Genomic DNA, 24,098 nt, shown 5'->3' with positions numbered 1-24,098 from the left:
AAGCTAAGACTTGTATAAAATGTACATGCACCAAGTCCACGCAGAAACGCCTGTGGCTGAGTAGATTGATTTCAGACACCCCTAAAATGGATCATACCATTCCCGAACCCCCTTGACCCTCACCTTGCTTTCTAACACGCCAGCGGGCCAGTGACACCATTCACAGGTGATGTTGGTTCGGGTAAGTGACTAAATACACGTTATTGCCTCACTCGCAGTTTCTCAGCCGGAAGCTGTCAAGTTTGACGTGATGAACGTGACATTTATAACTTCTGCATCAAGTTTCATTTGGCAGCTCCTGACGAGCTTAGCTAACTTAAAATTTTTTATTAATAATTCATTGTAAAATGTCTTGACGGAAAACATACATTAAATTATTTAACAGTATAAACAAGAAAAGAACAGAACAGCGACGCTATAAATAAAATATACATCTTAGCTAGCGTTACCGGCCAGCTGACGAAATTGAACAAGCTAGTAGCAAAATGGCGGCCCCTTAAGTACCGATATTTATGGATGGAATTTTACAGCGAGCGGTGCAGATATGTGTGTCCCATCCATCCATCCATCCATCCATCTTCTACCGCTTGTCCTGTTAAGGATTATCCCAGCAGCCTTCGGGCAGGCAGATATTTGTCACTTAGTTGCAAAAGTTAGAAACTTGTAGGATTGAGACGATAATGCAGCCTGTGTTTTTCAGTGGTTGTCATGCAGGCTTTTGAATGATAGTATGGGCGATCCATGAGTTTCACCCCATTTTGCTCAGTGAATATTGTTTTTAAATGTTGTCTGATAGACCAAGAGAGAACTCAATAAATTGTCATACACGTTTGGTTTTTTTTGGATCACTTTATTTATCATTACAAATCTTTTTTTGTTGCTGGTTTGTTTTTTGTTGTTGTTGTTTTTAGATTTTTGCTGTTTTCTCAGGCAGTACAACATTGACCTTGATTAGTAATGAAAAATCAATCTTGAGTGTCATAGTGGTTTAAAGGTGTACTAAGCGTTGTTGCCTGACATTGCATCTGTTGATGTTCGTCGTAAAAACCAAACAAACACAGAACAAGCTCGCCCATCCCCCCATGTTTCTGTAAATGTCCAGAACGCACATCTACATTGAAAGTGGACCTGTGCTGCGCTACTGTCGCTAAGATTAGTGAGCAAACTCCAACTGTTCTGATTCTGAGTCTTAAGACAATAAACTTTACAGTATTAGGTTATGAGTTACAGCTGATATATTGAAAACCAGTGTCTTGTCTGTGGTCGTGCCTCGGCCATTTACCAGAGTGTAACAAAGAGTTGCTAGATGCTGGGCAGCTATCTAGCAGTTTACCACGACGCCACTCAATCCACTCTGCTTATTCCCCAATGTATGAATGCGCACTACCCCCCCCCCCCCCATCTGAAACCATCTTGTGATTGGCTGGCACGTGGTTTGTTATGTTTATGTGCACATCCTGTGCACTCAGTGTTTGTTTGCCATTTGTGAGCCCTGCGTTGTCTCCAGAGACCAGACTTTTTCATCATATATTCGGGGGCAGGCAACAAGCGGATAAAGGGGAGACAAAAACAAAGTCTCACTGAAACCATGCAGCAAGGCTTAGTGCAACTTTAAACTCTCAATGTAAGTCATCAATCAACATAATAAATAACACGGACGAAATAAAACAAGAAACCTGGTGCAGGTTCTCTCTCAGTCATTGTCATAGATGCAATCTGGAAAGCAGACGTGACACCAAGTAAAAATATTGCTTTGAATATAAAACTTACTGTGCGGAAATTTCTTTTACAGAATGAACAACAGCAAACTTAACATACCGTCTCCGATATCATCATAGATATCACCATCACTGTAAAGAGAGAACAAAGATATATTTGTCAGAGCATTGGTGTATCTGAGTTTAGATACTCTTGTTCAGACTCCATGTTGTACACTATTGTGCGAATTTACAATCGTGTCATGACAATATCTCTAACCTTGTAATCTTTTATGAGTTTAAATGATATCCTTGTTATTTTTTTCTGTTGTGTGTCCTTTTCTTTCTTTGCAGACGCTCCACTGGCTGATACGTGTGCGGATGTAGTATGGTAACTTATCTTTTCACTTCTATACCTACGTCACGTTAATGAAGCTTGTAATGTGTAAGGTGACAGCCAGGAGCCAAATGTCTCTAATAAAGTTCTTAAATCAGACCTCTGACCTAATATTCAATTCTAGATTTTTACTTAATAATCTCAAACCCCAAAAAGCACTCAGATGGTTTCTGTCCTGCTTAAAAATCATGTACTTACTACATTTTGTGTAACTGTTTTTCCTATTACTTTGTAAAGTGTTTGCTGTTGCTATGAGGACATTGTAGGTTGCCATTTTTTTAGATTTTGGAAATAGGTTGGTAGCCCCAAGCAGTGATAGAAGATGAGGTGTCCAGTGTTGCTGTCTACTTTTTGACTGATATGAGGACATAATCCTGGTAATTGTAGTTCTAATCTTAGCTGGTGTGAAAGTATTGTAGTTCTTGTAGAGAAGTACTTCAAGTGAGCAGCAGGGCTCATTTGTTTGTGCACTGATTTGTGGTACTTACTCTGTGACAGTGTGGCTAGTTGACACGTAACCAACTAGAATAAAGACAGAGAGGTTTCATTCACAAGGCCTAGGATTCTTGGGTCTCTCATGAGGTATTTGTAGTGTCAAGCTAACAGCAGACACTCACACTTGCCCTCCTCATTCCGACAGATCAGTTTGTTGTCCTCAGCTTTGACGATGACGTCAAGTGTCTCCCCTGCTTTGACTGACAGATCTTTCCCAGTCCACCGCTTATTAGTCAGTATGGGGATGATCTTCACCTGATAAAGCACCTGTATCTCCCCGTCGTACTGTAAAGGGTTGAGAAATCGTGTCTTGAGTGTCTTCACAGACCGGAGAAAGTAGCGAGAACTGCTATCAATACAAATTAAAGACACAAACTTTAAACTTCTTTCTGAAGTCCTTCTCCTCCTTCTCAAACTTCTTCTGCTTTTTTGGGTCCATGTCTTCTGTCTTGCTTTTGCCTTTCAGGGTTGGAAGGCTAGACAGTAAAATTAAAAAAATTACTACAAATCTTTAAAATTTTTACTGTAGTCTTACAGTGGGTGTAATCAGGGCCCCACCAATAAATCAGCCTATCACAGACCTGTCACCAATATATCATATCAGTGCGAATGTTCTAACTACAATGTAGAAAACAGTCCCTGAGATGAGATAAAATGATGTAACGTAGCCTATCCAGCAGAGTGCTCCACTGACTTCAGCTTTTTTACTTAGTTTTGATTGAGTCTTTATTTAAATGTTCATGTTTGACAAAGTTAGATATTTTAAGTAAATTATTTGTCAAAGACATTAGCCTTCTGAGTGCCTGTACATAGTCATATCACTGCAAAATTGTTGCACCGTGGAAACAGAAAGGGTCTTTATCACAGTCCAGTGCCAAAAATCACTATATGGTTTGCACGCATCAGTAATCAGTGTTTTCTTTTGAATGCTTTAAAACTGGCACCGGTATCAGGCTCAAGAGTCCCATATCAACTGGGCCCTAGTTGTAAATGTACCTGCTGATGGGAGGAAGCGGGGGCAGGTTTTGGGCGTCAACATCATCGTATATCTCCTCAGTAATCGTTGCTCCTGGATGATCTGTGTGAAGACACGGAAAAAGTTAGTCGGGTCACATGTTGAATTTGTAAAGCCAGTGTGGTGGTTTTTAAAATTCATAGATGATTTTTGTACAAGTTTGCATAAAAGCATCTGGTTCATTTTGAGAAATATATGATTAATAAATATTCAGGACAGTTCATTGAATCAGGCAGTGTAGGGCACCACAGACCATCCACATGAATTCAGGGCACTTATCCTGTGGTCCGATCAGAGCAAGTCTTTGGGTTTTTACACAGATATAAGAAAAGCCAAAGAAGGGAACATATTGAGAGTCTGTGTTAATTTTCCTCTCATATGCATTTAGGATGTGGTAGTACCTGCATTCCCATCTGTCGTAAACTGGCTGGGAGGAGGAACACTGGCACAACAGGAGAGAAATATTAATACGATACGATTCACAAATTGCAATATTTGTACACATGTTAAGAAGTTGTTCTTGCTATATGCAGATGATTATTTGATTTTCTTTTCGGGCATACGATCATCAGAGATGTGCGAACGACTCGAGTAAAATCACATGGGACTGAAACATCATTGTTTGATTGCTTGAGCATTCATGCAGTAATCAAGTTGCTGATCAAGACGATTTGTTATTCAGAGAGGTGATCTGATCCGGCAAATGAAGAGGAAACGTGAATAGAGGTTAACAAAAGTGGACAGTAGTTCTGTGATCAGTCTTACTACGGAGTGTATTTTACTCTTTAGTGCTGGCTGGACGTCTGTTCCTGTCAAACATCCTCAGAAAGACACGAGCCTTCGTAGAAGATCTGGATTCATGGGGACTAAAGAGCCAATCGATCAAGGATGGAAACAAAAACCTGCATCTTTTTCATTCATTTTAGTTTCTTTGTCAACATACAGTTAAGCGTGACTATTCAATGTTCCATGTTAAAAGAATATTCCACTGTAACTAAAGACCCTCATCCATCGGTGCCCACCTGATTGCAAAGTTTGGATCGACAACATCGTCGTATATTTCCCCTTCTTCTGGTGGCGGCGGCAGAACCACTAAATAAACGACATAAACAAAGGGATTATCAAAAAAATGCTCGAAGTGTAGCTGAATCTAAATGTGATTTCTATTTGGCAGATGAGATTGATAGCGTACCTCCTGGTCCTTTGATTTCACTGTAGAGAAACAACAGTTTGTTACATAAACATTACAGATTGAACGTCTAAGTTTTAAATCAAAGGCTAAAAAGTGCGCGGGCTCAGAACTGGTGTCACTGGTACACACAAGTTCCTGAACTCACTTGAGATAGAATAAACAACTGTCGGGCTTTTTCTCTCTGAACTCTGCCAGCCCCGCCTTGTAAAAGCATCTCAGTGGGAACATTGCTGGTCAAATAAAGGTAAAATAGTCAGATTCCTGGTACCTGGTACCTGAAGAGGCCACATCAATGTCATCATAGACCTCGGGGTCGTACGCCTGCTGAGCTTTATGACTCTTCAGAGTGTTGAAGTCAATTTCCACTGAGGTGGTTTTCACAAAACCAACTGTTAGAAACAAACAAAAAAAGTAGTCCCATTAAATACTTACTCATACATAGTAAAATGATTAAATGAAGAAACAGATTTGATGAGCATAAAGAGATAGTGGAGAAAACCAGGTGGTTGCAAATGAGGAGGCGGATGACAGGCAAGTTAAGACAAGGAGATGAATGAGTTGCAGTTGTGTAAACTTACTGGAGCCGTCCAACGTTCGCCCCAGCCATTTCCCCTCAGGGTTTCCTTGGACACGAATGATGTCCAGGCAGTCTCCCTGCTTGAGAGCAAGGTCAGTCTTACTGCCTCGGCAGTCGACGCAAGCCTTTCCTTGGTGGATCACCTCCACAGGGCCAACCAGCTACACGTAGATGCAAGCACACAAGTTGTCATTAAGTTGAACAAGAAACTCAATAGCACTCTTACTCTGTAAATAATCAGCCTACGGGAAGCAGGTGGTGAGGAACTCAAAAAAAAAAACAGGGGAAAACATGTACGCCCCAAAATATTCCTGTAAGTAGCCTAGTTTACAAGCCTCCATCTTCTCACTTTAAATTTCTTTCTGGCATCTTGTTCCTTCTTCTCTCGTTCCTTCTGCTCCTTCTTCTCAGCCTCCAGTCGTTTTTTCTCCACTTTGTCTTTCTCCTTTTCCTGATGTTCCTCCCTTTTTTGAGTGAGAGAGAGAGAGAAATCAGTTGAAAATATTGATGAAGATGCTCACAAAATGTGGTTTGGAACCCGGTCATTGGGTGGCGCGGTGGTGCAGTGCTTAATTTGAGACAGTTGCTCAGTGAATGGAGGTGCGAGAATTTTGGCCCTCAGGTAGGAAGTTTGAGCCCCTCTGGTTTGTAGTGAGTGCCATGTTGCAGTGTTGCAAAACCACCACCAGAGAGCAGTAAAGACACGCAGTAAGGAAAATAAGGTGGTGATAACCCCTCAGTGACGCTCAGTACAGAGAAAAATAGTCAAACATCTGGTGTTAGTACTACTACCAACAATATCAGCAACAATAAAAACTGTTGTAGAGAACTGTTGTGAATCTGGGAAATGAACAGGTTTATTAGAGAACATTCACCATCTGTCATCGAGTTCCTCGTACATCTCCCCACCGCTATCGTCCTCGTCATCTTCAGGTTCTTCCTGGTTAGACAGGAAAAACAGTCGTAAAGATCGAATTAGTTCAGTGTATCTTTCATACACTGGTATAAATACACCTCATCCGTGCCAGGCACATCTCTTTAATATCACTACATCTTAAATCACAATGATGATTTTGCTCCCATGAATAATTTTTTTTGTCTTTTTCAGTCCAAAGATTGTGCTCACTGTTAAATTAATTGTGACTCTACATTTATCTCAAAGCACTACGTTGCATCAATGCATTTTAAAACATTTTTAATCATAAATATGGCCTTCAGTTATGTTACACGTCCTCAAACACAAAACCTGAATACTAAATTCAGGGGCGGTAATGGTTGTGATGGTAGTGATTCCAATGGTCTTGTTCTCTCAGTGGTAGTAGTGGGTCTACAGTGATGCGCGGGGGCGCCCCCTCCCTCCTGGGACAGCTCATGACAACACATTCTCTACATGGGTTGAGGGTCATGAAAACAGTTCAGCATATCTCACCTTTGGCTTCTGACTGGGATGAGCTGAAGGGAGAAAAACAATAAGTCAGGATTACACATTTAGAGGAATTACATCAGCGTATTTATCATCATACCTCCCTCTACTAACGGACATGTTATATTTTTGTTTACCTCTCCTAATTATGGAAAACAGCTTGTGCTAAATCATCTGAAGAGAGAAGAAACTGCCAATTCAAATTAACAGTATATACCCCGTTTGAACTTATTTTTCAATGATAGCCTGGACAAACTGACTAATATTGTTCCTCTACTTCCAACGTATAGATAAAAACAAAGTTTAGCCTGACACGGCACTAGGCTGACTTCCTGTTGAGTAAAATGTTTTGCAACATGGTAGTGATGACATGTGATTACGTTACGGAACCTGCAGATGGTGGTAGAGGCGGAGGAGCGTTGTTCAATTCATCGACATCATCGTAGAAGTCCTCAGGCTGGACGCTGGAAGGCACAAGCAGGGGCTCAGTAGAAGTAGAATGTCTTGATCAGCTGTAAACTTTGTGCTATGTGTGTGCATGAATGCAACAGTTACATAGTTCCAAGATGTCGTGGAGGCAGGCTTGGCAGTTCACTCTTAGGGGGTTGGGTGACATGGTTGCTATGGTTACTGGGGTGAGAGTGCAAAGGGATGATGGCTTTCTTGAATGTTCCGGAACCTGTAACAAAAATCAGAGTGTTAAAAATAGAACTGAATGTACCTTTTAAATCTGTTCTTGGGTTTACATGAGTAACATATGTGTTAGCGTGCAGAGAAATAAACAAACACCAAATACAATGAAACATCAGCAGACTTTATACAATTCTGATTAAATGTATCCCAAGAAGGGGCAGTATGGCTCAGAGGTAGAGTGGCTGTCTAGCAACAGAAGGGTTGCTGGTTCAATCCTCACTTCCCCTGGTGGACCATGTTGAAGTATTCTTGAGCAAGGACTGAACCCTTAATTGCTCCTGGATGACTGGAGACCTGTCCGGGGTGAACCCCACCTCTCACCCAATGGCAGCTTGTGTGTGTGTGTGTGTGTGTGTGTGTGTGTGTGTGTGTGTGTGTGTGTGTGTGTGTGTGTGTGTGCGTGCGTGCGTGTGTGTGTGTGTGTGTGTGTGTGAAGGATTAATCTCATAATCTCAGTGGTCATCCTTCACCTCTGACCCTCTAGATCTACATTAGGTGTGTGTGTGTGTGTGTGTGTGTCGCGCGCACACACGTGCGCACGTGTTTGAAAACAGCCTCTCACTTGAAACTCTCCCTACTTACTTCCTCATGTGGGGAAACAAACTTAGCAACATGCAATGGGGGGGGGGGTTGGCACTGGACAGGGAACTTGGTCAGAGAAAATAGAGGAACCAAGTACGAATGAATATATCAGAACAGCTGTAAAATTATTTTTAATGTCATGTGCCATAGTTGACATATTAAAAAAACAAAAAAACAAGAAGCGTTTGTTTCTTCTCTCACCTGAAAAGTGTTGAGAACGTGAGTTTGAAGCTGCTGCCGATGAAGATTAAAGGCGCTAAAAATAAGAGGAACTCACTGTCATAAGACCTGCAAAAACGAGGCCCGCATCACTGAAGCCTCCTGACAGCAACAACCCGTGGTGATGGTATAACTTCTTGCTCCATGTTTGGAGAGAATTCATGCTGACACCTTTATCAGTCTTTATTGTAGTCATAGTCAAGGTGCCAGGTGTGGGTGAAGGTGCCGCTAGGTGATTGATTTACTTTACATTTCACTCCCATGAGCTCTGGTGTTAATCTAGTTTTGTTAAAATTAACCTCTTAGTTAAGATTAACCTCTTGATTTTTTTTGGTTTTGCAGGATAACTATCAGAACTGAGCTCCTGACAATGACACTTTTTGCAAAACCGGTGATGAACATCAGGCCCGGAGAAGGTGGGAAAATAAGAGGAAGAAGATTTTTATGATCACTTTGAGAAAAAAAAGTCTAAATGTCAAGAATAAAGGAGAAGCACTGTGCTTTTTATAAGTAAATTTAAAGGCCAAAGATTGCATTGTAGTTCTTTGTTAAGAAAAAAAAAATTTATTGCCTCTTTGATCAAGCTGAAGGACTTTTTGCGCTACTCAACACTAACTTATTATTCTGAAGTGTACATTTTACATCTCTCTCCTTCTATTGGTGATTTTATCTCTCATGACCACTTTTGTTGATGGGTTTTGGTGTAGTTGCGCTATTAAACAAATGTACTGAAGTGACACTTACCATTAGGAACCTCAGCACAGCTTGAGAAGTTTTCCAGGTTGACTCTGGGGGGTCGGTTAGGCTTAGCAGGAGCAGGACCCAGAGTGAAACTTTTAGGGAGGGGTTTGCGTTTGGGGCCTGAAGTAGCATCGCCGTTAATGTTGCCAGTCGGACAAGAGGGATTCTTCAAACTTGGCTTTTTACTGGCTGGAGGTTTAGGAGGAGGGTTGGAGCTAATACCTGGTAAGGGGAGTTTGCCGCCTGCATCGACGTTCACGCGACAGTCCGACTGCTCCATCTTTTCCTTGTTGCTGATATTCTGAGCAGCCCTGAAGTTAGAGGGGGGTGTGAAACTGGAGGTTGTCGCAGGAGTTGAAGGTTTGTTTTTGTCTGTTCTGGATCCGGATATTTCTTCACCTTGCTGCCGTAATATTGCAAAGCTGCTGCTCGGTTTATGATGTAATGGAGGTAATTTGGGCGGTGTGGAGCTGATTGTGGATGGTGAACCGCCATCAGTGTCCTCTTTCACCCAGCTGGGCTTGGGAATGCTTGCTGCAGGTGGTTTTGGAAAGGCAGGTTTGGAGTCAGAGTGGGTGTTGCTGAGGGGGGGCTTGTGGAGAAGAGGCTTTTGTAGAGGACTTTTAGCCTCAGGAGCAAGTGATGGAGTTGGTTTCAAAGGTATATGAACTTTATTATGAGTAAAAGGTTTATTGTTGACATTGGTGTCTTCCTGAGTGTTTAAAAATCTGCTTGCCAGAGGTTTCGTTTGGACCTCTGTATCACTTTTAGTGGAAACTGTGTTTTTCAGTACAGTGGGCTTAGGGGGAATATTTATCGCGCTGCCTGAGAGGCTCTCCAAGACAGGCTTCTTAATAGGTATGGGTGGCCCAGAGGAGAGGGTGGGGTGCAGGGGTGGCTTGGTTCGTCCTGCTGATGTGGATGAACTCTCATCAGTGCTCGCCCCACTAGCTTGGAAGCGAGCCATAATGGCCTTTACATCAGTCTTGTTTTCCTGGAGGGAATGGAGGAGAAGACCAGAGATAGATTAAATGCACAGTATGTCATTTTTGCAACGACTGATCTCTCAATCAAAATGAATAAATTATGAATTTTGAATTTCATGAAGTAGTGTGAGCTCACATATATGCTTGTGAGTTTCGTCGTACTAATTTACAAGTTGACATGAAAATCTGCAAAACTGAAACAATTCTGAGATTTCTGTGTCTGGCAGAAAAGGCTGGAAAAGTGGAGTAGGTGTGGTGCAGATGGAGGTCGCCAGTCAAAGTCCAGTGAACGTGTGGTTAAAAAGATTATTTCTAGCCTTATAGTTAAATGGTCCTCAGCCCAGATCAGAGTGACATGGATCATCCAGACGATACATGTCAGTTTTTAAGTCAACCTTTTTGGAAAGTTTTGCTTTTGCCTGACTGCAGTACAGTTTGCAGCTACCCCTTCTCATCTCAGTGATGCAACCTACCCTGAGACATCCCTGCTGGTCTCAGTTGATGAAGAACAATCACAGCAAATAAAAATTGTTCATTTGACTTCAGCATGTTTGGGTAACTAACAGGAGCGTCTGCGAGCGTGGGAATATCTAGTAAGAGTGTGAAATCAACAGTGCATGAGATATCTCAGCTTGTGTGAACAGAGTAGCAAGTCTGGTCCAGTGTCAGCAGTTTTACCAAGTATCATAATGGATGAGCCAATAGCAGCCACACCTGTTGAATGAGACATGTTCAACTAGCCCCACCAGGAAGTAGAGATAAGAGTGAGGACACACTACCTGCACTATCCCTAAGGTGGGAAGGGGGGGGGGGGGGGGGGCAACAGAGAAGACTGTAATCTGACACCCACTGGAAGGTCAGAACACATAAACACCAGATAGATGTTACCAGGGAAGAAGAAGAAGAAGTATATGTCCTTATTCTTGATAGGAGGCTGTGTGAAAGAGATGAACAAGCCAAGTGAGGCTTCCTCTCCACTCAAGTGTCACAGTGGTTTTCACACCAGCACAAATGTGTTGAACGAGTATGACACAACTGACTCTTATGAACAGAAAGGATGTCATTGTCTAGTCCTGGCTTTGACTTGCATGAAAGTAAATGGGTAGATAGATAATTAGCTGGGCTGTAGTTGATTTTTACACACACATGCACGCACACACACATACTGTATATATGTATATTTAGATCATATAGAGCAATATTTGTATCTATATATGATATACATAGGTGTCTATATGCGTGTGTGTGTATGTATATATATATATATATATATATATATACACACATACACACATATGTACATACTGCAGTTCACACACAGTTTAAACATTTTGTAACTCTAAATTAATTTGCAGGCTTGCTTCAATTTTTATATGTGGATGTGAACACCAATGCTGACAGAATGGAAACCACTTCATCAGTCAAGCTATGTAATAACAGTAATACTTTGATATCAATTGAAGAACTTGCTAAAAAAATTATGCAGTTTAGATTTTACTTTAGAAAATTCTCCTAATTTCTATCATGGTAGCCATTACCATATATACATGATTATTATCAAACATAAAGTGTATGTGTGTGTGTGTGTGTGTGTGTGTGTGTGTATGTGTGTATATATATGTATATATATATATATATATATATATATATATATATATATATATATATATATATATATGTATATGTATATGTATATGTATATATGTATATATATATATATATACACATATATATACATATATGTGTGTATGTATATATGTGTGTATATATATATATATATATATATATACACACACACATATACATACACACACACACACATATATATACATATCATATTCATATTTGCCTTCTTCTTCTCTGTCCCTTTTACTTTGATGGAAACTTGTAGCTGTGCATTTTTTTTTCCCTAAAAGAAACTTATTTTGACAGTAGAGTTTCACATTCGTGCTGCCAGTGAAGTTTGTCAACGCTACACTTCTGAAATCACAGGAAAAGAAACAAAGTAAGGTTCCTTTATGATGCAAATGGAAATCACTAAATATGTTTTGTTACCCTAGAAAATTACAATTTGTCCATCCATCCATCCATGCATTTTCTTCCACTTATCCTGTTAAGGGTCGTGGGGGGCTGGAGCCTATCCCAGCAGCCTTCAGGTGGGAGGCGGGGTTCACCCTGGACAGGTCACCAGTCCATCACAGGACCAACACATAGAGACAGACAACCATTCACACTCACACTCACACCTACGGTCAATTTAGAGTATCAATCAGCCTCGTCCCCTCTTGATGTCTTTGGACTGTGGGAGGAAGCTGGAGTACCAGAGAGAACCCACACAGGAACAGGGAGAACATGGAGACTCAACACAGAAAGATCCTGTGATGGAGCCGGGACTCGAACCTGACAGACAGTGCTGACCACTGCACCACTGTGCCGCCTTACAGTTTGTCTTCTAAACTTCTTTCTTGATACAAAAACAGCATTTGAAAGGTAGAGGTGAGAACTGCATCACTGTATCAGTCATGGGTGAAGTTTACCGGTGGTTTCCTTTTGCTGCAAATATTTAACTGTGTGCATGCAGTCATACACATAAATCACATAAGTAACTTTAAGAAAAATTAACTTATAGTCTGTATTTGTACAAAGAGAAAACTTTTGAAAACTGCGTTACACATCGTACTCAAAATGAAGGGAAAAAAGTACACAATGTTTCGTGTTTCTGCTCAATGATTCTCAGCAAACGCTCCCTTAGAATGTCAGCAGCTTTCTGAGTGCTTATGTGATATTTTTTTGTCTCAGTGCCAGTGTTCTGCTGTGAAATGGCATAGAGAAGAGGAGAAAAGCAAAGAGGAACCATCATTTCCCAGTCTGAGAAGCCCAAGGTTGCACAATCTAGTTTACAGAAACCGAAAAATTACAAAAGAAATAAACTCTTTGTCCTTTTTTATATGAAAAAAAAAAGAAGTTAAAGTTGAAGAGAAAATGAATTAAATGCAAAACTGTAAATGAGCAGGGTCCTAAATGTTGTAGTAATTCACTAAAAGCCTCAAAGTCACTCAACGTGATTTTCTGTGTTGGTGAACTTTTCAAAAGTAAATTCAAGTCAATTTCACGAACCATGCAACCGTCGGCCTTGACGGATGACTACTCTTCTGTTGCTGACAGCTCGTCTGACCCGCTCTCATCACCTAGCATCTCGCCCTATAGGGCAGAGTTGCCTCTGTTACTGCGTGAGATAAATTGAGGTTCACACTCACCATGCTGACATCAAGACCCCCCGGCTGCCTCTGCTATTTCCCAGTGTTTGGAGGACGATGTGGCAGAGCGTGTTAGTTCAGTGCCTCTGTGTGAGCTTCTGTACCTGTCGGCGAGATAGTGAGCACATAAGCAACAGACTACTTCCTCTCTTTGTGTGCTTTGTGTGAGTCTCTCGCCCTCTGTTATCTTTGTGTTCTAATCTCATGGATTTGCCTGACCTTGACTAACTCCTGGCAGTTTCCCCTCTCAATTGACGCTCACTCAACCAGCTCCAGGTCGAGGCAACTGCTGGAGAGAAAAAAATGTTCTCCTCTGTAACCACATTCAAAGCTTTAAAAGCAATTGAATTTTTTTTTTTTTTTTAAAGTCCAAATGAACAATTTGTGGGTGGGTGCTTTAGGAGAAACTGCAATGCAACCCCTAAAGTTAGCAAAGAACTGAAGAAGCACGAAAAATGGTGACATCAGCTGAACAGGAAATGTCTACAGATCAGAGTTGTGGCTCTTTCATGTTGTAATTAGGTTGTAAAGGGGCCATTTACAAATGTGCAGAGAAAGCACTAAAGCTTAGCTTAACCTCCAAAAACCACTCGCTTGTATCGTGTTTAGCAGATGCTTTGATTAACTGCAGCAGTGAGGACACCACACAAACTCACCAGCAAACTTTATAGCTAAAGTAGGGCGGCAATACGATGTCGTAGTTGAAGTTTCTTCCTACATGTGAGTTGATATTTAACCACGTTTGTTTAAACACGCTCTGGCAATCTAATGTTCATGTTCATGGGTTTTTTTCTCATTTTTTCCCCTTATTTTGGGTTCTTTTTTATACCTTCATACACATAAATTGCATAAGTAACCTTAAGAAAAATTAACATGCATATGTTTAGACAAAGAGAAAACTTTAGAAAACTGCGCTACGAATTGGACATGAAAAGAAGGGGAAAAAAAGTACACACTATTCATTGTTTCTGTTAAATAATTCTCAGCAAATGTTCCTTTAAGATATTAACAGCTTTCCTGAGGCTTATATTCCTTGTTTTTTTTTTTGAGGAAGTAGGCTACGTTTGCACTGATCTCCAGTACATGCTGCTGTACCTGCTGCCATTAAAGTTAATGTGACACACACACACACACACACACACACACACACACACACACACACACACACTCAAACCAGGAACCTGTACCACCTTTCATCATCCATAACAAGACACAATCTGAAATCTCTCATTTGCCTCACTGTCATTTTTTAGGACTGTGAGAGAACCTTATGCCAACAAGCAAATCTAACATATAGTCAGTGTCCATGGCCACTTTCTCCTTTTTCAACTTCTTAAGTCTCAACTTGTTGATGTCTTTGAATATAAGTCACGAAGACCACTTCTACCGATGTAATCCAAGTTCACAATCAGGGTTCATGCACTTTCACTTTCATTTTGCAGTATCCCAGCTATCGCCTGTTCACCTTCCCCTCATTATTGCTGACAAACTGCCAATTGTCAGTCTGATGTTTATTCTGTAACATCCGAACTTGGTAGGATTCTCATTAGTGTTCCTCTACGGGTAGATTCAGGAACAAAAAAGGCTTCATGTTTAAAAACTACAAGAACCGCAATTGAAAATCACACTTGAATTTCACAACATCCCCTGCCATGAGATGTGGGTTCCTTTGGAGACTTTACTTTTTCAAAAGTCCACAAAATCCCACAAAATCCCATAAAGCCCCCCCCCCCCCCAAAAGTCAAAGGAAAAACTGGATGTGATCAACACAAAGACCCTGCGGCGCTTCTACTCCTTCGACTTCATCGCTTTTATCCTGGATATACAACAGATAGCTTCTTGTCTCATGAAATGATGATGTGTTTATGCGCAGCAGTTGATGACTGATACTGGTAGCAGCTCTCAAAAGATGTCCTCCCAGAATGTGAACTAAACCAACCATTGGAACCTGTTAGCCTGCAGTTGTGGTCTGGTTTTATAAACAGTTGAAAGCCTTTAAAGTGTCCCATTCTCAAGAGTCCAGAGTCAGTAACTCTTTGTTTTACTGCCCCGATGCGTCTGTAGCTCTTTAAAAACACATACTTTGCTTAGAGTTCCATAAAGAACATTTGTTTCCTTTAAATACAGTTTCAAGACCGCAACATTTCGACACAGGAATTTTCCGTTTGTGTACTTGACAGAAATGAATGTGTTTGAAAAAGATGGGACTGAAGTGCTGCCAAAGCTCGCCAACCTTGTCTTCTTCCTGCTGCGACTGCAATCAGCAAATATCAACACATCAGTTCAGAGAGAGCAGAATGGTTCACATATGCTTTAATCCACACTTATTGAATGAAATTAGTTCACTATTTTCTTCTCCACTTTTTACATTTGTGATTTGTAAACAAAAAAAAAATCTAGCTTGTTATTGAGGTGTCATCGTCGTCATCAGTCCTCATATCTGAGGTTTGTCCATTTGCAAGGCTGCCTCTTGTTCTAAATCACTGAAATGAGAACTCCTCCTCTGACCAGTCTTCATCATATCTGCGATAATGTCCTTCTTCCTCGCCTCCTCTTCCTCGCTCCTCATGGGGGCAGTGGATCCCGAGCTTCCTCTGGAGCCTCTCCTCCTGGAGGCGAAGCTCCATGGAATCCACCAGGTCGTAGATATTATCCAGAGACCACATGGGTGACGGGAACCAGGCTTTGACGTTGCCGTCCTTCCCCACAACCAGCATGCTGAAGTAGTCTGTACTGATCTTCAGCTGCTCCCTGAGATTGTTGACCATGTCACGGGATAACGGCTCCACCTCGCTCTGACTATGGCCTGGATGAAAGATGGCAGCGTAACCTACCTCACAAAATGATGAAAAACAACTTTTCAATATTCAAATCTGGACTAAGACTCACCATTGAGAGGGAAGAGCTCGACACTTCCCGAGGCTTTGTCTCCAGCTCCGGTCAGCTTCAGCATAGCAAAGTGGCGAATGCCTGCAGGAAAAAAATAGAAATTGTCACACATTTCTACATGTGTTAGTTCATGTTAGATGTTGTCCAGGTACGCTGATGTTCTCGTGTGACGGTTTACCAACCTAGGTGACACTCCTGTCCGCTGAGGGCAGACAGCTGCTGCTGGAAGGAGTAGTCTTCCTCGGTGGGGGCGGAGACGAGCAGCAGTCTCCTCTTCGACATGAACCTGGAGGAGCATCAAGAGGACGGTTTTGCTGTGGTTCTTTTAATCTTTCGACATTCCTCAAGATAATTACATTCTAAACATTACGTTAAACCTTATTAGGAGGCTTGTGATAATAGCAGATACAGATGAATTGTGAATATAAATCTTTTAATGAAACAGAGCTGGTTTAGATGAATTGAGTACATAAGGGAAGGAGAATCATGTCACCTCACCGGTGTATCTGTTTGTTAGACGAATAAACAAACAGATTATGATTAAATCATAAGGAATGAAGTGGTTAACTGGTGGAGGTTATCTGACATTGGCAGGATACACCAACGTACTAACTTGTAGCTGTGTTTTTTTTGGTCATAGAGGAATTTTGACCAAATTCCTTGAGTTTTGGCTTCCAGAAGTCAACTTGACCGTGTCCTGAAGCTGTGACGCAGAAGAGCTATTTCCATTATCATTCTCAATATCTCTGACAAATGTGAGCATGTTTTGATGAAATTTGTTGAGTCCATAGATTTGAATCAGAGATGGATTGTGTTGTAGGTGAAGTGAGCCAGAATACTGTACTTATTTTCAGCAGTAGGAAAGAACATGTCTAACCACCAGGGATGGGCCAGTCAACGTCCTCAGAAGCTGTAGAGGCCTCAAGGAAGACAACTGATAGCGAGCAGTGATTTGCAGCTCTACCTGAGGAGGGAATTTTCAGCTCCAGGCTCTTGTTTGTCTTTAAAGCAGGCGGGAGGAGTTTTCCTTTCTTTCTCTTTTTCTGCATTCCTTGAAGGAAAGTTGTCGATGTACTCGAATAGAGCAAAGCTTGATGGTGGAGCTTCAAACACTCTCTGTGGGAAGAGCACAGTTAAATAAGGAAGGTCACATGTTCCTTAGTGAAAGTAATCAACAACGCAAGAATAGATGAAAAGCACACTGCACTAAGACAGCAGGGAAGAATGGGAAGTGTCATTTCTGACGTAATGACGATGGATGATTTGTCCGAAGAGTTTGACGGAAATATTTCCTGTTCGATTTTTGCAAAAGGAGCCTGCTGACATGAGTTACTCATGAAGGGCTTACACTGGGCTTGATGTCATAGTCGGTGACCGTCATGGAAAAGAGGTCCGGGGAAGAGAGATCCAGCTCTGCTCTCAAAAGGGAAATCAGGCCTGAGTCTGAGAGCTGCTCTGGTAGGCCGCTGAATGGAGGCTCCGATTCTGTCAAAAAAACACACACACACACACCCACATGCACACGCACACAATGATTGAATATGAAGGAGCAGCACCATCACAATGTCACTATGAACCCCTGACCTGTCCTGAAGCTCAATCGAACAAATATTTGAATATTGTTTTTATTACGTGGCCGTGCCGGAATATTCCCAAACTGGCACATGTCCATGTCGTTTTGACCAACTGGTCCAGTGGTGGGTCTCAAGTGTGGTGTGGGGATTACAAAGACACTCAATGAAATCTCCCTACTTTTTTTATGTGCAAGACTCAGACATGTTTACATTCTACAACCTATCAGACAATCATAGGGGATTTTCTTGTGGAATCACGTTGGCAAACATCAACGAAAGACCATAAAATACAGCAGCTCTGACTGAGAAGCAGAGACTAAGGTGTGGCATGCAGCCGCACGTCTTCTTCTTCAGGTGCCTTGCCTGTTGCACTCGTGGACAATCGCGGATTCCAACATTGAACAACCTCTTGCGGTGTCTGTGATATTGTTGAGTCTTGCACACCCATTTAGTTTCCTCTTCCACATTTCTCATTCAAAAGACTCATTCCTGTCTGGCTGACCAAGGATTTAACGTTCACACAAATTGTGTAAATGCTGCAGTGACTACAGAAATTTCCCCAGTGTGAGATCCTATTACTATTATGATTTCTTTTTTTCTTTTTTTTGTCTGGGCACATTTGAGTACTCTGCCATTCGTTAAACTATCATATGATGTTTTCGGTGTTTTAACCACATTTTTGCTAATTCTGCATTTCATTGGAGACTCGCGGTTGTATTGTTATAAAGGGGTTCCATTATTCTAAAAGCCACTTAAGGTTAATTTGAATACATTTATCAGCATCGTGTGCGCAGAAACGCCAGCATGACCAGTGTACCGTGTGCATGGAAGCGTTATATATGTGCCTTTGGTCACGCCTTTAAATTGTTTACTTCTATTTATGTATTCAACCACAGACAGAGATGGAGCAGCTCTTCCTACCCAGCTGGTGGTGGTGCAGCGTGAGCGTGCCATCACTTCCTCCACCCACGATGGTGGCGACGCTGATCTTCCTGATAGCCAGGTCACAGTGGTGCTTCTCATTCTCTTCATTCTGCTGAATGTACAGCGATGTAGCTCTGCTGGGTGTGGAGATGAACTGTTGCCATGACAACACACAAATAGATTCGTCACTCAGTGTGGCTGGCAGGAGGCTTCTGATCCAGGACTCTGAAGTTTCTTACCATCAACCTTCTTTTCCCCTTTATTTTATCCAAAAACTCCTTCAGGGTTGCTTTATCCTTCTCACTTGGCTCTTTGTTGGACTTCCTCCCTCTGCCTTTCCCTCTCTTCCCTTTCTTTCCTTTGCCTTTTTTCTTGGAGCCGTGCTTTTCTTGTGTGTTGTCCTCAGTGTTTTTAACATCATTTTTCTTTCCCACAGTGGATTCAGGCCTGAAATACAAAACCAAAAAAAAAAGACTCATTCCTGTCTTCTTGATTTAGGAGGCACGGCAAACCAGATGTGACCATGGAATAAATGAAATGCTCAGGAGTAGAGGAAAAGAAAGCACCTGTCTGGATTCACTTCCTCATTTTTCTGTGACACAGACACAGAATTGAGTGTCTTCTGTTTTTCCTGGTCTAGTTTCCCACTGTTGTCAGACTCCTTTCCCCTTGAGGGTCCTTCAGCTGGCGTCTTACGGATGACAAATCTCAACCGTCCGCTCAGTATATTCTGGATCTGACTCTTCAGAACGGCCTTTTTGTCCAGTGGAGCTCTTCTTTGCATCGCCATCACTGAGGTCACGTTCCCTTGCCTCTGAGGGCTTGGAACCATCTTCCTCTGCATCTTTTTCCTTCTCACCATAACCTTCTTTTTGGTGGTTTTACACCTGGTAAAACAACAGTAAGCAAAAATTGGCAAAGGCAGACAAAGCTAAACAAATTCACATACTTTTGTTAGCTTTTTTCTTGTGAATGTGCAGTTTTTTTCCACTTGAGACTTTACGTACAGGGTAGTTTTGAGTTCTTTCAGGCTACTTAGGAACAGTTGAATATGTGAGAAATGTAATAAAGCAACTGGGAACATGGACGTGCTCAGATTAATTTGTTTGAAATGTTTGTGATAAAACTGAGAAGAATAACACTGAAACTGCAAGCAGAATTTCAGACCTGCGCAACTCACTTCAGCTATTACAGAGTCATACTTCTACCAAAAAGTGTACTTTGCCGTTCAAATACTCACAGATGGGTCACAAACAGGTGTATAAAAAGACTTTGAATTGGATGAGCACGAGCTATACAACCAGCACAGAAGTAAAAGAGTCACAGTTACTTTGGTTTTGGCTCTTATTAAATAGATTATGGATAATTGAGCATACGGTGGGCGGCACGGTGGGGCAGTGGTTCGCACTGTTGCCTCACAGCAAGAAGGTTCCAGGTTTGAGCCCCGGCTCAAGCACGGGGTCTTTCTGTGTGGAGTGTGGAGTCTAAATTGGCCATAGGTGTGGCTGTGAGTGTGAATGGTTGTCTGTCTGTATGTGTTGGCACTGTCGTGGACTGAACCCCGTCTCTCCCCTGAAGGCTGCTGGGATAGGCTCCAGCCCCCCCGCGACCCTTAACAGGTTAAATGGTAGAAAATGGATGGATGGATGGATGGATGAGCATACGGCTGACTTGGATGGATGATGCGCTTGAGTTTTTAAACTGATGTTTTACTGTTTTTAGCTGATAGTCACCATTCGCCTCAAGCCAAATCTATGTAGCTGGCTCATTCTGCGTTCTGGAGTCACAAAGAAGTGATGAACTAGTGAAAAATCAACAAAAAAAGGCAACTATTTAAGCTTAAGGCAACTATTTTAGGCAAAATATCCCTTTAATGTAAAGCTGACTGTATTAGCATCAGCACAGTGCAGAAACATGGGATGGAACCTCATTTTGGATCCTTTTCGGGTCATCTTCTCCAGCTTCCTCATGGGGAACTGATCGATGAGCTCCAAGATAGCCTCAACACGTACTGGATAGGGGAACCGCTCACTGACCAGTAGGTTTTTCTTCAGAACCAGCATGTTGAACGCTTGGTTCTGTAACATGATCAATGACAAGCACATGCAACCCAACAAATAAAAACTGTTAAATTTAATTAGGACAACGATCTTAAAGAAGTTATGATATATATTTACATGTCATGAATTGATTGTGAAAGTCACCTGGCTGTTAAGTTCAAGGAAGTGCAGCAGCTTGGTGACTGTGTCGGGGTCCAGGCTCTCTACTGTGGCAGCTCCCTGGAAAGTGGTCTTCTGGATCCGTCCCTCCATCATGGCGTTCTGGATGATGGTGATAATGAAGGTGTCTCTTTCTGCAAGCTGGCAGTTCAGCCCTTTCTGGGAGAGAGAGAGAGAGAGAGAGAGAGAGAGAAATCACCTCTAGCGTATCTTATAAGAATTCTCTAATTGTCCAGTTTTATGTTTGGTCATCTCGAACCACCTGCCCCATGTCTTCCAGCTGTTTCTCCATCATACGAAGGTAGTGGTCATTGTGAGTAGGTGCTGTTATCACCCACAGCCGCTTTTTACCTGGAGGGGAGAAGAGGGGCTATCATAGGTAGGGCAGACAGACAAAAAAGATGCATCCTCTGATTAGATAGTTGCTCTTGCCTGCAAAGTCAGCCAGGAAATCCAGCTCTGGAGCCAGGCTTGATGACGACCCTCCAGCTCCTCTGTTGTCTACGTGTTCTCTCTCGTCCTCCAGCCCCAGTCCCTGCTCAATACCTGGAGGCAGGTCTGAGTAGTCCCCCCAGTCCCGTACATTAGGGTCCAGATGATCCTTGGACTTGCTGTGAGGGAAGCCCGGCCAGGCGGTAAGCAAAACTGGACAGCTGAAGCTCCACAGAGCAGCAAACGACAGCAGAGGCCAGTGAAACATCCTTTCTGAGCCGACTACAGCTGGTTAGCAGCTCACCAAGCACAAGAAATACATTTTTGTCTGAAAAAGTCTGCACTGTTGGGACAAGATAGACTCAGCAGCTGTTTGGAAGGGAGTTGAAAAGCTCTGGAACATCAGTCACAAACCTCCCAGCTGTTAAAAATCTCCAAAACTTCATCACAGTCAAAAGTCCATTCAAGGCTGAAGGATTATTCAGGCACAGAAGAGCAAGTGGAGCAAATGTTCCTCAGAGGTAAAGGACAGTGAAGACAGCAGTAATGTTGACCGCTCTCACCAACAGAGAGGGACTGACGGGGGAGACTTTACTCTCCCTTCACAAACACTCTCTCTCTCTCTCTCTCTCTCTCTCTCTCTCTCTCTCCTGGTTCACATTATAGCCAAGCCTCGTTAACTAGAAACTCCTGGAATTTTGTTTGACTTCAAAGCATTTTGCTGAAAAACCTCTCTCTCTCTCTCTCTCTCTCTCTCTCTCTCTCTCTCTCTCTCTCTCTCTCTCTCTCTCTCTCACACACACACACACACACACACACACGCACACAGTTGGAAAACAAAAGTAGGTTGGGAGGGCAGTGTATTTGATCAAAAGACTGAATTCATACCTGATTCAGACTCCAGATTCCTTCCCACAGATATTAACATCTGGCACTGTCTATGAGAAGTTGGCACTGACCCAACAAAACCAACAAGTTGGAGAGAAAGTGTTGAGGCAACCCTTTCAGGTCACACTTGTACTCCCTTCCTCAGCAGCTCAGCCCAACGCCATCTGTCTTGCAGAGGTTTGGAAATGACAACAATCACGAATATCCTGCAGGCTGGTGGCTAGGAAAGGTCACACCAGGTCAAAGTGGAGGCAAATATGCTCACAGGTGTCTTACCTGAAGGGCTGTCATGTATCTGTCACACACAGATACACACGCTGCGTGCACAATCTCACTTAAACTTGGAACATCTTAATCACACTCACGCTCAAACAAACACCTCTTCCCAGTGGCCAAAAGTATTCGCTATCAAGCATTGTATTTTAGTACAGTATTGCAATGTCCGTACTTTGAGTATGCATATTCAAGGGAAAATTTGTACTTTTAGTCCACTACATTTCCAAGGAACCGTTGCCCTTTTTACCAGCGACTTTGAGGAGAAAGATTGTGCTGATGTACTTTTCCTAGCATCGTCCAGACCACGTTTAGAGCTGCACAGCACGATCGCGTGTGACTTGATCATGACCTTTAGAGGTCAGTGGTTTGAGGATTAAATGTCCCTGAGCACTGGACTACATACGTACTTTTTCTTTTGACACTTTGGTGAACTCATTGTCAAATTCACTTTTACTTCAGTCAAATTTTCAATGGAGAATTTTACTGCTGCTACAATTTTATCAGGGTATTTTTACTTTCCTTCAAGTAAAGGAACTAGATTCTTCCGCGACTGTTTCTTGTGTCACTAAACAGTCAGAGACGCACAAACATGTGAACAGGCTGTTTTTGACAGACTTATTCTGAGGGAAATGGTGGCAGTAACATTAATGAATATAATTTCAGATGTTGGTTCAAGCAAACAATGTCATATATTACATTTAATTTCTAACTATGTTTTTGAAATTTGACTTGAATTGGATGTTTAATGAATGACTCCAACACAAACAAATATAAAGTAAACCTCTCTGAATGTGGGGCCTGCAGCTCACTGATGTGTGTTCTAATAGAAATCATATGTGGAATGAACCATGATCCTGTTGTGCTGCCTTTCGTCTGTTGGCCTACATCAGTTTCCAAAGTACAAACTTTTATTGTCTTTGATGCAGCAATAAGTAGAGAGTACTCCAAGAGCGCATACTCCACTGTGCAGACTTCTGTCCCTGGAACTTCCCAGCTTGGGTTCTAATGGAAGCTGCGAGCGGTGACGAGTGGGCCCTCCCACACCTGCACATCAGGTGTTCTGTGGAGTGATAGGGAGGTGAAATCTGATATTTGCAGGAGGGAGCAGACTGATGAGGGCAAAGTGGTGCAAATCTCCCCAACCACTAGGAGGTGCTGTGACATAAATCCAGCTTGTCGACCTCTCCAGGCCATGGCTCTTGGAAACGATCCGACCATGTGGAATCCGGTTACAACAGTTTCATGTTCAATGGCCAAATTTCCAAATTGGCCGCAGCCTCATCATGATAACATAACATGAAGAAAACTCCCTGTCTCACAGAAACAATGGAAGACATTTCCTAGATTAATCTGGGTGACCCACTAGGAGGTGTGCATCAAAATGTCAAAAAGTAAACATGTAATGTCCTCTTGCCACCAGGTGGCGCTATGCCTAATCTGCTTTAAAATGTAAAGGGGGTCTTCCTTGGTCTGTGCTAAATCCCTCCAACAAGTTTTGTGAAAATCAGCCTCATAGTTTTTGCACAATCCTGCTGACAGACAGACAAACACCACCAAAAACAAGACCTCCTTGGCAGAAGTCACATTCAAGTGGACCTGGATTCAGGTATGCAGAGGATACG

The 24,098-nt window shown here is 42.2% G+C and overlaps 2 protein-coding genes and 1 long non-coding RNA gene across 7 annotated transcripts; 1 reads left to right on the top strand and 2 right to left on the bottom strand.

Moving 5' to 3' along the window:
* The first annotated feature begins 93 nt into the window (after nucleotides 1–93).
* Nucleotides 94–19,727, top strand: LOC147244096 (uncharacterized). Of its 3 annotated transcripts, XR_015110295.1 has the most exons (5): nucleotides 94–181; nucleotides 2,052–2,088; nucleotides 8,633–8,706; nucleotides 18,634–18,740; nucleotides 19,160–19,727. It is a non-coding gene; the product is annotated as an uncharacterized LOC147244096 (long non-coding RNA). The 3 variants fall into 3 exon arrangements; XR_015110296.1 differs by lacking the exon at nucleotides 19,160–19,727 and having other exon boundaries at nucleotides 18,634–19,147; XR_015110297.1 differs by lacking the exons at nucleotides 8,633–8,706; nucleotides 19,160–19,727 and having other exon boundaries at nucleotides 147–181; nucleotides 18,634–19,147.
* Nucleotides 363–13,516, bottom strand: fyb1b (FYN binding protein 1 b). Of its 3 annotated transcripts, XM_086186496.1 has the most exons (20): nucleotides 13,494–13,516; nucleotides 13,275–13,378; nucleotides 9,035–10,025; nucleotides 7,352–7,475; nucleotides 7,187–7,260; nucleotides 6,803–6,825; nucleotides 6,249–6,313; nucleotides 5,723–5,837; nucleotides 5,375–5,534; nucleotides 5,065–5,185; nucleotides 4,797–4,816; nucleotides 4,627–4,696; nucleotides 4,387–4,470; nucleotides 4,006–4,046; nucleotides 3,586–3,667; nucleotides 2,966–3,065; nucleotides 2,712–2,874; nucleotides 2,583–2,616; nucleotides 1,819–1,850; nucleotides 363–1,716 (listed from the first exon to the last, which is right to left on the bottom strand). In XM_086186496.1, exons 2-20 carry the CDS (start codon nucleotides 13,275–13,277, stop codon nucleotides 1,694–1,696), a joined length of 2,325 nt encoding a protein of 774 aa, XP_086042622.1. In that variant the 5' UTR covers nucleotides 13,278–13,378; nucleotides 13,494–13,516; the 3' UTR covers nucleotides 363–1,693. The 3 variants fall into 3 exon arrangements, with proteins under 3 accessions (XP_086042622.1, XP_086042621.1, XP_086042623.1); XM_086186495.1 differs by lacking the exon at nucleotides 13,494–13,516 and having other exon boundaries at nucleotides 13,275–13,433; XM_086186497.1 differs by lacking the exons at nucleotides 4,387–4,470; nucleotides 13,494–13,516 and having other exon boundaries at nucleotides 13,275–13,432.
* On the bottom strand, nucleotides 15,576–21,963 carry ccdc80l2 (coiled-coil domain containing 80 like 2). Its single transcript, XM_086186498.1, has 12 exons — nucleotides 21,313–21,963; nucleotides 21,143–21,231; nucleotides 20,866–21,039; nucleotides 20,588–20,739; nucleotides 19,228–19,548; nucleotides 18,901–19,108; nucleotides 18,659–18,815; nucleotides 17,512–17,648; nucleotides 17,128–17,279; nucleotides 16,346–16,449; nucleotides 16,164–16,244; nucleotides 15,576–16,080 (listed from the first exon to the last, which is right to left on the bottom strand). Exons 1-12 carry the CDS (start codon nucleotides 21,578–21,580, stop codon nucleotides 15,755–15,757), a joined length of 2,169 nt encoding a protein of 722 aa, XP_086042624.1. The 5' UTR covers nucleotides 21,581–21,963; the 3' UTR covers nucleotides 15,576–15,754.
* Between the last annotated feature and the right edge of the window lie 2,135 nt (nucleotides 21,964–24,098).

Source organism: Aulostomus chinensis, chromosome 19, assembly GCF_037954235.1.
Source record: "Aulostomus chinensis isolate RoL2024-O1b breed Wild chromosome 19, RoL_Achi_v1.0, whole genome shotgun sequence".
NCBI lineage: Eukaryota > Metazoa > Chordata > Actinopteri > Syngnathiformes > Aulostomidae > Aulostomus > Aulostomus chinensis.
This window is presented reverse-complemented; position numbering and strand designations above follow the sequence as displayed.